This window comes from Camelus ferus, chromosome 13 (assembly GCF_009834535.1).
Source record: "Camelus ferus isolate YT-003-E chromosome 13, BCGSAC_Cfer_1.0, whole genome shotgun sequence".
In the NCBI taxonomy this organism is placed as follows: domain Eukaryota; kingdom Metazoa; phylum Chordata; class Mammalia; order Artiodactyla; family Camelidae; genus Camelus; species Camelus ferus.
Window position 1 is genome coordinate 17,154,070 of NC_045708.1, and position 18,228 is coordinate 17,172,297.

Genomic DNA, 18,228 nt, shown 5'->3' on the forward strand with positions numbered 1-18,228 from the left:
ATGTAGCAATGGACTTGGGAACTATTGAGGTATGTAGGACTATTTTTGCCTTTCTGCTAAATGGCCTCAGCTGTTATCTTTTTGAATCGTGTGTGTGTGCACGTGCACTCCAGTGAATGGGTGTATGTGTTTGTGTGTGTGTTTTCTATTTCTTCCTTTGCCAACTTAGCTCTATTAATGCAGCTCATTTCCTTTAATTTTCTATTGTAATCTTTTGTGGTTTGGTAAGCCAGATAAACAAACTTGTTAAAATATTTTTGAAATAAGAATAAATAGTTTCTGAGAGCTTGAGTGTTGAGTTGATGAGTCAGGTACATGACCTTTTAGTACATGGTCTTATTGATATACATTACTGTTGGTTGTTCAGAGGTTTTTTCTCTAGCCATGTGGTGTCCAGCATGATAGGTACTAGCCATATGTAGCTATTGAATGCTTATTTGAATTGAGATGTACTCTTAAGTATAAAATCTACACCAGATTTCAAAGATTTAGTACAAAGAAAAGAATGTAGTAACTTTTCATGTTGATTACATGTTGAAATGATAATATTTTAGATTATTGAATAAAATATTTAAATTAATTTCACTTCTTTTCCTTAAAATATGGCTGCTGGAAAATTTTAAATTTTAAACATTTCTGGATTGCATTGTGATGGTTGTAGTTCAGGTAGTTTATCTTACTTGATAGTAATGTGTATATGAGTGAGATGGTGGTTGTACCATACAAATCATGAGACTAAGCAGGTGAGATTCCAGCATTTCCTTCTTATCTTGGTGTAAAAACTATAAAAGTGGTTAATAAGTTAATAGAGTTCAAACTTCAGTTCTGCCATTCTTCAGTTGTAGATATATGGCAAATTACTTTAGTTTCTCTAAATCTCAGTTTCCTTATCTGAAATACGAGTGATACAGGGAAAACGAATGTGGGGCCAGAAGAGGGCCGTGTCCTAGGTCTCGGCTAAGTCCCTGGGACATGCCCCACCAAGTGTGGGTCCTTGGCTTTGCACAGGAAAGAATTCAAGAGTGAGCCACAGTTGAGTAAAGGTAGATTTATTTAGACAGATACATACTACAGAGTGTAGGCTGTTTCAGAAGGTGAGAGAAAGGCCATGAGGTGTTGGGGTTGGTTAAAGTAAAAGTAGACGCACACTCCATAGACAGAGTGGGGGCTGTCTCTGCAGATGTGGGAGCAAGAGAGGAGGCCACGAGGCCCGGTGCTGCTAGTTTTTATGGGCTTGGTAGCTTCATATGCTAACAACTAGAAGGACCATTCCAACTATCCTGGGAAAGGGGCTGGGATTCCCAGGAATTGGGTCACTGCCCACTCTTTGACCTTTTATGATCAGCCTTGAAACTCATGGCGCCTGGGGGAATGTTATTTACCATGCTAATATATTACAGTGAGCGTATAATGAAGCTCAAAGTCTGCTAGAAGTCAAATCCCCCGCCATATTGCGCCTCAAGGCCTACTGAGAGTTGAATCTTCCACCATTTTGGTGTGAATTGCTGCATCATTCCTTGAATGGCTGTGCCCTGCCCACTTCCCTCCTGCCTCATGAGGAAAACAATACCTAACTTCATATAGTTATTGTGAGGATTTTTATATATATATATATATATATACATACATACATATATATATATGTGTGGCACTTTCACATAGTGCACGTTGAGTGAGAAATCAGCTACTAAATTAAACAGTAGCTGTTAACTTGTTTGCATGCAATTTTGGCAACATTTTCATTTATTGTAGTTGATCCTTATAGGGAGTAGATTCAATATTGATCCAGACAGGAAAAAGGGTTATACCTTTGGCTATCTTTTTTTTCTTTCTTTCTTGTCATTCAGTATTTTTAGTTATATTGGTTGTAATTCATTCTGAAGAGATGATAGTTTTGTTCTTCCTATTTTAGGCTTTTGATGAATGAATGTAAACATTCTAGCAGAGCTTGTTCCATTGTGCTTAGCTGGAAAGTCTGGTTATTGTATATCTGACACTTAGTTGTAACAAATGGTGCTGGCTGAGACATTTCAGATTTGGCTTTAGTATGGATTAGAGCCTGTGTTTTCATTTTCAGCATATGCTTCAAATATGTAACAGAACAAAAATAGTACTCAGTAGAATCTTTCTCAGCTGTCATTAATTCCCTACGTTGTTTCAGGTAGTAGTGTTTGAGTGACTACTTCGCATTCAGCATTTTTTTTTCAAGCAATATGAAGAATTCAAGAGAAATTCTGTTATATTTAAATAGCTTAATATTTTGGCAATGATTAGGGACAGGAATAAGATTATCATGTATAAACATTTGGAACATTTTCTTTTTAATATTTTCTTAAACCTGAAAAAAAAGAAGAAAAACAAAACAGTACAGAGTAATAGTTAATAACCCTCTTTCTACCTTTTCGCACATTTGTCCTGAGATATAAACAATGTCAATTTTGGTTTGTACACTTCAACACTGGAGGAACATTTTCAAGCCAGGATTATATCTCTGTGGTTATATCTTGAAGGGATTTCTCTTTCTGTCCTTCAGTGAAGTATATGCAGGCACACCCTCACGTCCATCTTGAGGCTTTCCTCTACTCATTTGCTCAAACCATAAATCTAAGAGGTATTTTTTCATTTTTTTCTTTCCTCACTTCCCACATGCAAACCATCCACAAGTCTTTAGGATTGTAGCCTCACCAATTCAACTTAATCCATGCATTTCTTTCCATCTTCATTGCCTCCACCTAATCCAAGCCACATTCCACTGGGACTACTGTAGTAATTCTCAGTTTCCATTCTTCATCAGTTCCATGCCCCCAACCTGTTTTCCATGTGGTAGCAAGTGTTATTCTTTGTCTTAAATTGGAGATTGGATTTTGCCCTATTATACCCTCATATACACCAAAACCCTTCAGTGATATCCCATTACCCCCTTCTCTGACTTCTCCCCCTGCCTCCCCAATTCCAACACACACACACACACACACACACACACACACACACACACACACACACAGGCTCCATGAAGTCAGGAATGTGTTCTCTATTTGGCACATGCTTTGTTACCAAGCACTTACTACACACTGGGCAATATTTTAAGACTTTCATATATTAACTCATTTAATCTCATTATAACCCTATGAAGTAGGTATTATTCCCATTTTATGTACAAGGAAACTGAGTCCCAGGAGGTTAAGTAAGTGCCCAACAACATGCAGGTAGTTAAGTAGAACTCACATATCAAACCAGGCACTCTGCTTTCAGAGTCCTTGCTGTTAACCATTGTGTTAAATGATTTCTTTCTACACAGTAGCTACTTGGTAAACACTTGTTAAACAAAGGAATAAATTGTTCCGTTTGGAAGTGTAAACTCCTTAATTTGGTTTAGAAAGTCTTTCATGATCTGGCCCTTGCCAATACCACTTTCTCTTGTATTCACAGCAATCTAGTCATCCAGGCCCTGCAAGGCTGACTTCTCATTCTTTAGGTCTCAGAGATCTTTTATTACCATCTTATCTAAAGTAGATGCTCCTTGTCCTCTCTCGTAGTGCTTTGTTTCCCTTTAGGCACTTATTGCGGTTTACACTTTTTAACTTGATAAATGTATTGTCTGTTTCTTCCACAAAAATTAAAGTTTCATGAGGTCAGGTCTTATCTTTCTCATTCACAATTGTTTCTCCAGTGCCAAGTCTCAGCACTTGGGAGATAGTAGCTTCTCAGTAAATATGTATTGAATATTGAATAAATAAATATAGGCAAGGAAGTGTATGAGATGTTCTGTGAATGAGGAAAGAGAGCCCACAGCTTGAACTTCAGTGTCAAATGCTACACAGACTACAGAAATTCCTGAGCAAAGTCTAAATGGCAGCCTATGGAAAATAGATTAATTGTAAATAAGGCAGAGCCCTGGAATGGCTATTATGTCTCCTTTAACTTACATTGAGAATTTTGTTTTTTCATTCCTTGCCACACTCAAAATATTTTCATTCTTCCTGCTAGTCTGAATTGGGGGCAAATGGCCATATTGATTTGGATACTTACGACTGTGAATAACAGAAAACTTCACCCCAAAGTGTCTTTAACCACTCAGGCAATGTATCTAATGAAAGAAGTCTGGTAGGAGAACTGGCTCCCTTTGTGATTCTCTTGGCTCTGTCCTTTTTGGTGTTGGTTGCAGCCTTGGGCTACTGCAAAGTTGGCCACAGTGGCCACAGGTTTCACATCTAAGGGTTTCCTCTTCTGGTGTCTTTGTCTTAAGAGTGAGAAACTTTTCTCAGGGACTATCTTGTTGACTAGAACTGGGTCACATGATTACACTAAGTCAGTCGTTGACCAGAAGATTGGAATTACCATGATTGGCTTAGAATCAGTCAGGATTTACCCCTAGAATGGGGATTGGGTTATCATCTCCCATGTCACTTGGGGGAGGGAGGAATGGATTCCTGATCAAAATTATAAGTTCTATCAGCAAAAAAGTGGGAGAATGGATCTTGAGCAGGCAACTGTCAGATTATGCTATAGTGGCTTCTGTGGTTTGTTAGCTCTATCCCAAGGTGATTAGAGACCTAACTAAATTTTTTGAGAAAAATGATTAATCAGACAGATTTGACTTAAGCTTTTTTTCTGTACTGATAACCTTTCTTTGTAACTCTATTCTGGAAAGGGGAGACTGGGGTTATGGTGGAGACTGATTTACAGAAGTTGATAACAGTAATGTTACACAAGGTATATCCCAAAAAGGTTAAGTGATTTACTCATGGTTATATAGCTTCTAAGTTGAAAATCCAGCCAATTTTGCAAGTCAGATATTGGTCCTCATCCCTAAATCACAGCAGAATCTTTTCTTTTTTTCTCCTGACAGGTCGAATCATTTAGTAGTATAATGTACTAATTAAAATATGTAACTGTTCTTCTAAACCAGATGTAACCATCCCACAGCAAAAAGGACTTGATCTATAAAGGACTCTGGGTCACCATAATTGTTTTTGACATTATATTTAGTCTTAAGATAAGCTGTTAGCGACATTAATATTGTGCTGTTTTGCACGAAAAGGCACTTACTTCTGCTTCTTAGTTTGTGTGGATAAGAATGTTCTTGATTTTGAGTGTCTAGGTTTTAAGGGGCTTTAGGCTAGTTTGATTTGAGTAACTTGGCTTTTGCCAAGTTTGAGTCAAGATAGCATGGCATTCCTTTAAAGTGTAGGAGGAGGCTGTTATTTATCAAATCTGACCCTAACAAATGGTGACTAGGTTACTGGCCTACAAAGAGCAGAGTCCAAAGGGCATCATGAGGAATTCAAAGTTTAGCCATGAAGTAAACTTCTTTCTAGTCTTTAAAAATTTTTTTTGGCATATTTTCCCTCCATGTCAGTGTTTACCAAAATATAGTCCGCCCACCAAATGCATCAGAATTAGAATTGTATGAAGTGCTTGTTAAAAATTGCAGATTGCTGGACACCACCACAGACTTACTGAATCAGTGTCTGGAGGTAAGACCTGGTAATCTGTGTTTTAAACCCACTTCCTTATGGATTTTTATGTATCCTAAGATTTTGAGAGTCTTGCTTCAATGTAGATGTCTTTCATTTTTGGAGCTTTTCCCCATTCATTCTATAACTTGTGTTTTACTTAATTCTCATATGTTTGGTGTGGGAAGATTTTTAATTGCTTGCTTTTTTTTGTTAAATGAAAGATTCATGTGCACAGGAGAAATACCAAAAGTATGAAAGGTTATACAGTGAACAATTCCCTTTCCGTTCTCTAGTTTTAGAGCATTGTGCTGTCCTAAGTCCTTTAATGTATTAATTCATTCAGTTCTTCCCAACAATCCAGTGAAACAGGTCACATTATTGTCCCCATTTTACAGAAGGCAAAAACAGGTGCAGACAGGTTAAGTCACACAGCTAGTAAGTGCTGGAGTCATCTGGGAATCTAGCTCTTAACCACCATCCTCTGCTGAGTGAGAGGATAAAGGATTAACTAGATTAACACATGTGTAGAGCTTGTTTTGGGAGAGTATAGAGTTCATCTTCAATAAGGTAAATATTTCACGTGAACTCTACAGCCTACCCCTGGAGTTTCATCTAATCCTCATGTAATTTCAAGCTAATCAGCTCTTCTCTAAGTTGCACAGGCTCTGGAGAGTGGACTTCATGAATTGGTAATACTGAACAAGTAAATGGTAGCAACTGAGGTCTTTTCAATGTCCTGTCATTGGCTGGCTGTGTTTTATTTACATAGGCAGAGCTTGGGATGTGGTAATTCTTCCATTATATATCCTTTGACTTTATTCAGTGTTAGTCCTATGATATGGTTATGACCAGGAAACGGTGATACATTCTTTGCATGGCCAGAGATTTTTGACATCTTCTTAAATAAAAGATATCTTTGCTTTACTACATTTAGTGGACTATTTAAACTTCATATAGACCATAGTTCTTAAAGTATTAGGGCATAATATATGTCATTTGGAAGAACTTAGTGTGGAAGATACTTAGATTCTGTCCACTCTCTTATTTTCTGAAAGAATGATACAGTCTAGGGATTCTGATGACGAAGTGCTAGATTAACTGAAGAAGCTGTTGTTAGGCCTTGAGTTCTGTGCATGAAGTGTCTTTCAAGTCAGGTAACAGTTACTAAACTCTTAACATTTGACAGGAACTGTGTTTATCCTAACTGATTTGATCCTCATAATATTAAGGTGTAGGAAGTCAAGTTTCACAGATGTTAAGTAATTTACTGAAGATCACACAGCTAATAAGTAGTCAGGATTCAGATTCACGTATGTCTGATTCTCTAAACCTTGTTAATTCTAAACCTTCATACTCTGTAGACACTGTAGAAGGATAACAGCTTATTAAACCTCTAGATTCTAAACCTTGGTTCCAACATGTGTTTAGCAAAGACTCTGAAGAAATAGATAATAGAAGCCAGGTGAACTTTGCCCATTTATTGTATTGTTTTGTGACTTTTAAATTAATCTTAATCAAAGGAGGCCATTTTGTGTATTCAGACAACTAATTTAGATAGAATCCACACTAAAGGTAAGGGAGGTCTTAAAAATTTTTGACTTCATTCTTATGGCAACACATTGTTCTCATATATTCCCCAGAAAACGTGTCAAGGAAATTAAATCAGTGATCAGGAGCTCATTCTTACCCTCAGGTCCCAGCATCTCTTTCTCTTCCCCTAGTGATCATCACCCCTCACCCCAGACCCATAAACACAAAGAAACAGAGAGGGGAACCAAGTTTAAGCTCTCTTTCTAGGGTGTTTTTAAAATCTTACTATTCTAAAAACTGATTAAACTGGGTTTTCTAAGTGAACAGTTCCTTAACCTTGAGTTAGTAAAACATTAAAATATTTATGGCATCTGTCACTGACCCCACTTCTGCAATATAGGAGTTAATCCAGCAGTTTCTGATCAAATACTGGTATTAGGCAATTCAAGAATTACAACAGAAGTCCGGCGTTGGGGGTGGGGTGGAGGGCTGGGCAGAGGAGGGTGAGGAATAGAGAACTTATGAGAAGAACCCTAGATAGCAGGTTAAATAAAACTACCCCTTTTATAAGAGCAAAACCTAAATGAATGCTAAGACTCATTATTTATCTGAAATTGGTGGTTATTTCTGGGTCAGTGGTACTGTTCAAGTTTTTGCTTTGATTATTTATTTGGGTTTCTAAGTTTTAAGAAAACATTACAGACATGTAATATGAAATTTTATATTTCATTTATTTATATATCTCAAATTAAAATTTTGTCCAGTATGTGTATATTTATACTTGTAATCTGTGTCTATATATTTTAAAAACAGGTTTATTGAGATATAATTCATATATTATATAATTCACCCATTTAAAGCGTACAATTCAGTGTTTTTTTTTTTTTTTGTATATTCACAAAGTTATGCAGCCATTACCACAGTCTAATTTTAGAGCATTTTTATCACCCCAGAAAGAAACCTTGTACCCATTAGCAGTCATTCTCCAACCCTCCTCCCCTTCTCCACCTCCCCCACCCCCAAACCCTAGGCAACTGCTAATCTACTTCCTGTGTCTGTGGATTTGCCTATTTTGGACAGTTCATGTAAATAGAACTATATAATAATGTGGTCTTTTGTGACTGGCCTCTTTCATTTAGCATAATTTTTCAAAGTTCATCCAAGATACAGCATGTATCAGTACTTCATTGGTTTTTATTGTCAAATAAATTCCATTGTTATGTATAATGCCACCTTTTATATATTTTTAATATTGCTTTTTAAGTTTAGTACTCCCGAGAAACTTACATTTTTGGGAAGATGGAGTGGATGGATGGTGGTGGTGAGTTTCCTGGTTTTTTGCCTCATATATCCTCAGACTTGGAGCTATAGAAGCAAACAACCTGGAAACACCAACAGTTGCAGACCCAGAAATGAAAAAAGAAAAAGTGAAAAAACAAACAAACAAAAACTCCAACAAAAGTCTGCTCTCTCTAGCCGAAGAACCAGGAAGGGGGCAGCCTAAGTAAGACCAAACTTCCACACAATAGCTGCTCTATTCCAAGCACCACAGGAAAAATCTATGACTCTGCCCCACCCATGCCAGCAAAGGCCAAATGGGTTAGTCCCAACTTCTACCCTCTGATGGTGTGTGATCATGTAACAAGTCCTTTACTGATGGGCATTGGGTGGTCTCTGGTGTTTTGCTGTCATAAACAGTGCTTCATTGTTCCTCTGTCTTACTTGTATCTTTGGATATCTGTATTAAGTATTTCTACAGAATGAATTTCTAGGTGTGAAATTGTTGGGTCAATTGCATACAATGAAGCCTTCAAAAATGACCATTGGATGACATTTAAATCTGAAAATATGTAAGAAGTATTAAATTTTCAGTCTACCTTTATTCTGTTGTTCAGATTGGGTAATTTTTATTGTTCTATTTTTCAGTTCACTGATTTCTTTCCTCTGTCCCCTCCATGCCTGTTGAACCCAACCTCTGAGATTTTTATTTCAGTTATTGTATTTTTCAGTCCTTAAAATTTCTGGTCCTTCTTCACGTCTTGTATTTCTTTGTTGAGGCTTTCTATTTTTTCTTTTGTTTCAAACTGTTCATAGTTGCTCATTGAAGCATTTTTGTCATGGCTGCTTTAAAATGTTTGTCAGATAATTCTAAAATTTCTGTCATTTTGATGTTGACATCTATTGATTGCTTTTTTTTTCATTCAGTTTGATACCCTTCTTGGTATGACAAGTGATTTTCAGTTGAAACCTGAACATTTTCTTATTATGTTATGAGACTCTGGATCTTGTTTAAACATGTTTAAACTTCTCTGACACTCAAATAAGACTTCTCTGACACTGCTCTGGAGGAGAGTGGGAGGGGAGAAGGGTGGCTATACCACCTTGTAACAGCTGGGTGGAGATAGAAGTCCAGGTGCCCTACTTGGCCTCCATTGATACCCAAGGTGGGAAGGCTCCTCATTACTGGTGGGCAGAGGTGAGCATTCCAGCTCCTTATGTGGTCTCCACTGACACCCCAGTTGAGGGGACCTCATTATTGCTGGTTGATGGTGAAAGTCCAGACTACTCTGTACTAGACCTCCTCCTCTGACATTCCCCACCTCCCCACCCCCAAGGAGAAGGAAGGTTTCTCATTACTGGCTGGCAGGGTTGAAAGCCCTGGCTCCCTCTTTGGCCCTCTCAGATACCATCCTGGTGGGAGCATTACAGCCCCTAGAAAGTTGATTACATTAATTTGGGAAAAAAATAGATACATTGTAAAACATGATCACAGGTTTAAAAAAAGTAGTGTGTACATAGAAAATAAAAATCTGGAAGAATAAGTAGTGAATGATTCAAGGGTAAGGGAACTCTTTCTGTAGTGTTGTCAGTTTTCATTTAAAAAATAGTGTATATATTACTGTTAGAAGCAATTTTTAAAAAGCAAATCTTTTTTGGATGCCATTGTTAGAGACCTATGTGTTAATTTTTTACCATTAATACAAAGCTGGGTGTAGAATAAGTTACCCTGATTCTCAGTATGCTTTTCATTATACCGTAATACCCTCCTCAGTCAGTTGTACAAATAGGTTTTATTCAGTGTAGTTCATACTGAAGAGAGTAACTTTGATCCTTTAACTTTGTTGAAATGGAATTTTATTAGTACAATTTGGATTAAAGGAGGATGCTTTTGATTTATGACTGCTGGAAATCTGAATTTTTCCACAGCTTGACTATACTTTATGAAAACATCATCTGGCTAGTAGTTCTGAGTTATCTAGTCCTGTTATAACTTTGGGAAAAGATATTCATGGCAGTATTTCTTATTTGAATTGTCATGAGTTTTGGGAGAACAGTTAATAAAAAGGCAGTTTTCCAGATTTATCTTAAAGAGTACACATGCTTTTATTTGTGCATAAGGAAAAGTAGTTTGATGAGTGTGAGATGTGTAACAAGCTTCTGCTATACCTCAAAGAAATAAATTGGAAAGTTGGTAGGAAATTATAGACAAAGGAGGTGAAAGCAAAGGGGCATTTGCAATCTAACCAGGTTTTCATGAGGAAGATTCTTCTGCCATACTCCATATACCAAGATTCTTCAGTCTGTACTCTGCGATAAGCTCTGCAGACCGTTGTAGGAAATGACAGTGCAGGGCTTTGATCTGTAGCTAGTCACTGTTTATCTCCAGCTTGCCTTTAGTTGAATGTGCTTCCAAGTGCTTACATAGAACATCTCTATTTACCATCTTCTTTGCCAATTTGTTTATTTTAACACTGCCATGACAGGGAGCTTGGGAAATTATAGTTAACTTTATAGATTAAATAAATGGAATAGGATGAAGACCTTGAGTCATACTTGTTCTTTGTCTACCAGACTTTGCTGCTTTTTCAGTAAGGCTCAAATTTGTTGTACTTTTTCTTGTATTTATACTTCTGCTGTGAAGCATGTTAAAGCAGGGAGGGGAAAAGTGCAAAAAAAAAAAAACAAATTTAGTTATCTAAAGCCGCAGCTTTGTGTGAAAATATGAATCATCAAGCTATATAGAAAGGTCGTATGTTAACTTCTTATCTGTATAAACTCACTTGTGTGTTATCAGTATTCCATACGTGGTTAGGTGGTCAGCATCTTCAAAAAAGCAAATTTGGGTTACCAATTTGTTATACATATTACATAGTAGGATGACTTGGTACTATAAACTGACCAGTGTTCTGAAGAAGAAATATCGTCCTAACTTTTCCACGTCAGAATTTCTCAGTGTGTTCATCAGATGCCTCACTTAGTGGTCTCCTTGCGTGCCTATAACAAAGTAAGGATTCCTGGGCTACACCCCAGGAATCCTTCTGAATCAGAATCACTGGATGTAAGGCCCAGAAAGAAGTCTTAATTTTGAATGTTTTTGGGGGGGTTAATCTTAATCACACCAAAGTTTAAGAAGTGAAACTTCTTTAGGAAGTAAAATTTTATACAAGTTGCAGTATTAGAAATTAATATAGTTCACTCTGGCTACAGTTCTGTGTATGTTTTGTTACTGATAAAGAATAAAAAAAATTTTTTTTGAACCAAGCTCAGTTGTAACTATCCCATGCTGTCTGATTAGAGTAGGGTCCTGACATCTTATATGCCCATGTATTTTGTTGGTTACATTATGTTTAGTCAGGTAACTGCTTTTGCTTTTTTAGAAACTCCCCTCCATTTTCTCATTAGTTTAGGAGTTAATGACTTTACTTTAGGAATTAATGACTCTACTAATGTAATATTTTACTGAAATGGCTTCTGAAGTTTTTGAGAGTTATAATAAATAGTTCTTTTACCAGCGTCTTTGAATAACTTGCTTAAAGTTACTTTCTGGCCCTGTCCATAAACTTCATGATGAAGAGGACTGTGTTGGCTGCTAATAAGTGTCAGAATGTTCTCTTCCAGTGTGCTGGCTCTTTTTCTCATTTCCTGCTTCCCCCTTCCCTGCTTTTTAAACTTGGGACACATATGATGGAATTAAAGATTTGCCCCACTCTGATTTTTTAGGAAAATTCTACTTCATCATTGAACTCAGGGAAGCCAACGGCTCCATTCATTAAGTAGGGTTACAAATGATTTATTATAAAGATATCTTTTGTTATTTTGCTGCTCTGAACAATGTGTAAACACAGGATATGGGATTTTTATAATGAATCATTTTTAAATGCAAGGGATGTTGGTGATTACTTTATTCCTCAGAGACAGGCACAAGTTTTCCTTTTTATGTTGCCTTATAAAGAATACTGTCTTATAGAAAAAGAAATGACTTACATTTCATAAAACCTATGATAGACTTTGTCTTTGCCCCAAGGCAAGAATATATGTACCCCGTAAGGATTGATTAGACCTATGCTGTCCAATTTGGTAGCCATTAGCCATATGTGGCTATTTAAATTTGAATTAATTAAAAGTAAGTAAAATTAAAAATTCAATTCTGTCAAACTAGCCATATTTAATGTACTCATATATCACAAGTGACTACCATGTTGGACAGTGTAATATAATTTCTATCATTGCAAAAAGTTCTCTTGGTCAGTGCTATACTAGTCTGGGCATTTTTAAGAAAAGAGAGAGGCAAATCCAAGTCAAATAATAAACACCTGAATTTCCACCCTTCCTTCCATAATGCAACTTTTCCTGTCTTCTAGTATCCTTAATTAACATTCAGAAATAAGTTTTGAGTATTATCATCACTTTGACCTTGTTTTTAAATGTTTATTTCTGTTTCCCAGGCTGGCAGTGATGGTGAAAGCATAGGAAACTGTCCCTTTTCCCAGAGGCTCTTCATGATTCTTTGGCTTAAAGGAGTTGTGTTTAGTGTCACAACTGTTGACCTGAAAAGGTAAGACTTGGTGGCAGTTGATGATCAACTTAAACTGAGTGTGTACTTTACTGTTTTCAGTTTGATTCTCTCACTTTGCTTGCATATGTTCACTAAACAAAATATACTGTATTAAAGTTCAGCTGATTTATGTACACGTTTAACTCATATTAAGTATTATGGATAATTTACAATGTTAGTATGTTGCATACTAACATTGCATACTCAGTCTTTTTAAGAACTTATTGTATGTTCACCTTATATTTCAAGAGCAGCACCAGGAGCTAAGTTTTATTGCGGATGCAGTGAAATCTTTGACTTTCCAGGATAAAAATGGAGCTGTGAAGAACTTTCTAAGCAAATGCCTTCTCAAATGTGCTAATAAACTTGTGACCTGTATAATCTGTATCTTTAAAGTCAACAATGGGATTTTAGGAAGCTGGATGTTACTATGGTCTATTTTGATTTAATCTACTTTCAGGGAATAATAGGAATTTTCTATAATATGATTTTAACCATATTTGGTTAAATATAATTATAGAATAAGAACAATTATCTATAGCCCCGTGATTGTTCTTGCTAGTTGAACAGTTGTTTCTAACTTTTTTCTCTCCATAGACCGAGGTGGAGAGGGCTAAGGGCCCTGACAGGTGGTAAGCTTTTTCACTCAGGAACTTCTGTTCTTCCATAGCAAATCAGTCTGAGGCAAAGGACATTCATACTTAAAAAAAAAAAAAAAATTTAAACCAAGGGTTAAGAACATTTATACCAACAGAAAATCTAGGATTCAACAGCAGAAATGTATTCCTCTTGACACAAATGCCACAACATGGTTTGCTGCTAATTTTTTAAGCATATCAGTCATGAACAGTTTCCAAGAAAAATATTGATAGGCTATCACTTGATGGATGGCAGAATTCATTTCATGTATGTTATCTCTCGGGCATCACAAAGTGAGAATTATCGGAGAGTTGTAGTCCTATTCCCAGTTCTCAGTTAGCATTCTCTGGGACCCCTGTCAGTTTCTTAAAGTTATTTTTTGCTTACTGCACTTATTTGAGATTTTGCATACTTAAAATTTATTTATTGATTAAATAAACTGATAAAAATAAGCCGTGAAATCTTCCAGGAACTCCTTTAGTTATATCTATGAATGTAGAGGAAAGCCTTTGGAGATTGTAAGAATTAAAACTAGAGGCTCTTTCAAAGACATATCTAGTGGATATTGGACAAAGCTATTGTAAGAATGAAATAATTCATGTAGTTGCCCTTCTGTTACTGTTTTTTTCCTACTTGAATTCACAAAGGGAGTTTCCCAACATAACTGCTAAAAATAAACCTGCTGCCAGGCACACACCCTTACTGTGTCTTAAAATACGGATTTCTCCTATCCCATTTTTGGCTTGGAGCAAGTGAGTTGACTGCCATGCTTTGAAAAAGCCTTCTTTGAACAGCTCAATACAGTGCTTGATTGTGGTACATACCAGTAATAGCACCATAAATGGTGGAAATCTGGTTCAGAAAAGGATATGAACTATTTATGACTCTTTCTAAGTCATCTGTTTCACTTTTCATTTACATACTTTTAAAGGCATTATTCCTGGAAGTTCATTGATCTTTGAGGATTTGTATATGGTTTTTTGTTTGTTTGTTTTTTAGGATTTATATATGTTTAAGAGTAATGTATCCCACATGTAAAAAATGACATAAGGAAAGTAAGATGAAAGATTCAGGGCCTCCTAATTAGAAAATATTATCACTCAAAAAAGTGTATGTTTATTTCCTAGGACTTTGTGAAGTCAGCAGAGAGCACTTAATGGAGGAGTCTATATTCTTTAGCTTTCTTTAGGATGCTAAAGTACATCTAAAAAAACTCTTCTTAAGGGCAATTCAAAGTGTATTAAGTAGTACGTGATAATGAGTCTCCTCCATCCCCAACCCTTGGTCATCAGCTTCCCCTTCACAGGGATAACTGAATTTTGGTTTGGTCTTTATCATCCTTCCAGACCTTTTCTATGAGTTTACACACTTATATATAGTCTTAAGTAAGATTTCAAAGAGAAGGTATCCCAAAAGAGTGACCGAACACTGTCTGAAATACCAATATAAATTAAAAAGTTCTCAAAGAGGAATAAGACATCCTGTAGTAAAAAGTACCTTTTATAATATAGTCTTAACTTTAAAACTTTGAAATATGACTGTTTTTAGAAAGCTGTAGGGGAGAAAATGCCTATAGTGCTTATTGTTCTGCTTTTCCTGATAATTGCCTAATTCCTTGGTGTAAAGTACTGATCCCAGAACAAACTGGTGGAGAGCAATAGAATTCAACGGAGAGCTATTTAGAAACCCACTCTGTGCTCTGAGAAAAATGATTGTTACGTGATATTTCATCCATGAGAACAAACCAGTTTCTAGTTCTGGCGCTGTGACACGTTCTCTCTGAATCTCAGTAGGTGCTAATGACCGTGCTGGTGGTATTCACGTGCCGCTGTGAGGTTTGGAAGAACCTCCCATTGCTTGCCTGCCAGTGCTGCCTTAATGCTTTTGTGGGATTAATTTCTAAACCTAATTTTCTGTTTATGCTGCAATTATATTATAGAACTTTTAGATTAAAAAAAAAGTTCTCAGGCTTCAGAAGGAATTTAGGTTTATATCAACTGCCATTTGAACAAAAGATTCAGGTAGATATAAGTGAAAATATTAAAATGCAGGGCACATTTCAAGATGTTACCACATGTCATCAAGTTGGGAGCAACCAGGGCATAGTAGAAGGTGTTAAGGGTAGAGACCCGGTTCTGTGCGGAGAGAGCCTTGTCCTTGATTTCCCCAGGGCCTTAGGCAAGCTGCCTCATTTTCTTGGAGGTCAGTTACCTTACTTTTAAATTCAGGAAGAAAGAAAGGAAAAATAAACTAACATTCTTCAGTGTCCACTATGTGCTAAACATGGTTCGGGGTACTTTTTACTACTCTTTATCAAACCATTTTCAGACCTGTTCTTGAATAGAATTCATTATTTTATTACGCTTGTTTTATAGGGCCTTTCTGGCTGACAGGTTTGTGGTGGTGATCAAGGTGTTTACTTGAAGACTTCCACAATCTTCATTATGCTCAGAAGTTCCTAAATCAGAGACCAGCATCATTAGAGCATAGATAAGCCGAAGAGAGAGGTTGGGGGAAGAGAAAGATGAAAGCATGAAATTAGTAATATGAGAGAGAAAGAGAAACAGACAGACACACAGACACTGACTTGGATATAGCTCAGTGTGGTCATGTTTTGTCACATAGTTGTTATGGATAAACTTTTCTGGTTTTGAGAAATGAGAGTAGAAATGATAACTTTAAGAAATTATCTTTTTATTGTAAAAGCAGTGATATCTTCTGTATTACCAGTGATGAATGAAATTCCTCCTCTATGGTATTCTCTGAGAAAAATAAAGAAATCGGAGAAGACCACTTTAAAAGTCTGGGAAAGGCATGTTTTCATTTTCCCATTCCCACCTTAAACATTGAAACTGTCTCATCCTTTGTGTCATCACCAATGATTTCCTTCTGCTTCAGATGTCAACATAGCATTTGTCACATACTGTGTGAGTCAGACCCATGCGTAAATTGCCATAATAATGGCATAAAATTTTGAAAGATTATTATGTTAGTTTAAACTTTAATAATTTTGTAATAGTTTAAAATGTTTCAATGGAACTATATAACTGATAGTTCCATATAGCTTAAAAAGAGTCATAAACTCAGAACAAAACCTGATTTCTAAATAGATTCTTTCGTTATCATGTCTCTGTGGCTCCCCGCTTCTGAAAATAGTCTTCAGCAAGTTGAGAGATCACTTTGAGTTCCATGTATACATCTTCAGTAAACAGCAGCATGAATAAAACATACAGAGAGACTAAATGGAGTGGAACAGATAGACTTTTTAGAGAAATCATTCATTTCCTGCTACTGGTTAGTCAGGAAAGTACGGACTCCATTCTTCCCGTTGGTAAAGTTGACCTGACCTACATAAAGTCCCTGTTAGAACAATCCTGCGATTCAAGATATGTGTCTCATGAATATATTCTGAATCACATGCATACTGTGTGTGTGTGTGTGTGACAGAGAGAGACAGAGACAAAAGCAGAGAGGGAGAACTTAGCTGTCACATGTCTTTATGTTCTTTTTCAAGATGTTTTCAAAGGTAAAAAATCCTGTTGAGGCTACTAAGAGCTGAATTAGAAAAATGGATTGTTAGTGAATGTTTTCCTAAACCTATTATCTATATAAATTTATAAACTGCTTATACACTGTTAATAAAATCTGTTAAGAATTATAGAAGCTGTATTTGAAACATTTTCATAGGTGCTATTTTGTTTTAAAATGATTGCATCATAAATTTACATTATAGTAGGTAGATTAGCAGTATACCGCATTTAATCAAAATAAATAAAATCCTTTAACTGGTTGAACTGGGACACATAGACAAATGCCTAGTAACTGGGATCTTAGTGTCTTTGTTGTCCATGTGTCAATCATTCAGTTAGTGACTTTAGTATTAGAACATAGCAAACCTAGTGAAGAATAATTAATAGGAGTAAAGTGTTCTGAAACAAAAAAATTGTGGTGTTAACCTTTTTTTGGCTCATTTGCCACATAGTTTCCAGCATTCTCTTGGTTTGTGTGGATTAATTTTATGCTTTGAAAATCAGCACCTTTAAAAGGAAATTCAGTTAAAGGACAGGTTCTACATACTTAGTATTTTTTTTCTCCCACTGAATGAGACTAAGTCAACTAGTTACAGATAGGTCATTTTTAAGAACCAGCTCCAGTGGCTGTGCTGTACTCATTTCATACCAAGCAGCTGGAACTGAGCCACCAGCCAGAGGGCCTCCAATTGTTTGTACTGAATTAAATTTTAATTGAAGTTAAGCTCCTTAAGTTGCTTAAAGTATTAGCTCCTCTGTAAGGCGCCTCCTTTTCATTCCTTTCTTTCACTCTTTCTGTTTCTTGTTTTAGTTTGTTTCTCTTTATTCATTTCCTTTTCTTCATCTAGAAACAAAATGGGAGATAACAGAATAATTTTTTTTTGTCTAAATAAAAGACTACTATATGAAAAAAAAAGTCTACTCTGGTAAGTGATGGTAAAAACAAAACAAAACAAAACATTGAAGAACAGTCATGCTCTCAGCTCAAAGCATGAATTCTATGCCCTTTGCTTTTTCTAGATATCACTTAAGATAAATATTTGAATGAGTTTAAACGAACTATTGAATGTTTATTGAAGCCTTTTATGAAATAAGCCAAAGATGTCCTGAAATTTTTAGTCATTTGTCTGTCAGTTTCATTTTTCTGATACTGCAGTTCCTGAAATATTAAGGTTCTGTGAAGCATCTGTAAAAATGAGCCTTTGTGGGGCCATCAAAACACCTGAGACCTTAG

The 18,228-nt window shown here is 36.2% G+C and overlaps 1 protein-coding gene across 1 annotated transcript in view; it reads left to right on the forward strand.

Annotated features, from left to right (window-relative positions):
• Positions 1 to 18,228, forward strand: part of CLIC4 (chloride intracellular channel 4) — a 65,434-nt gene that overhangs the window by 20,388 nt on the left and 26,818 nt on the right. The window contains exon 2 of the mRNA XM_032495514.1: positions 12,716 to 12,825. Coding sequence (XP_032351405.1) covers positions 12,716 to 12,825 — 110 coding nt within the window. The remainder of the gene's footprint in view (positions 1 to 12,715; positions 12,826 to 18,228) is intronic.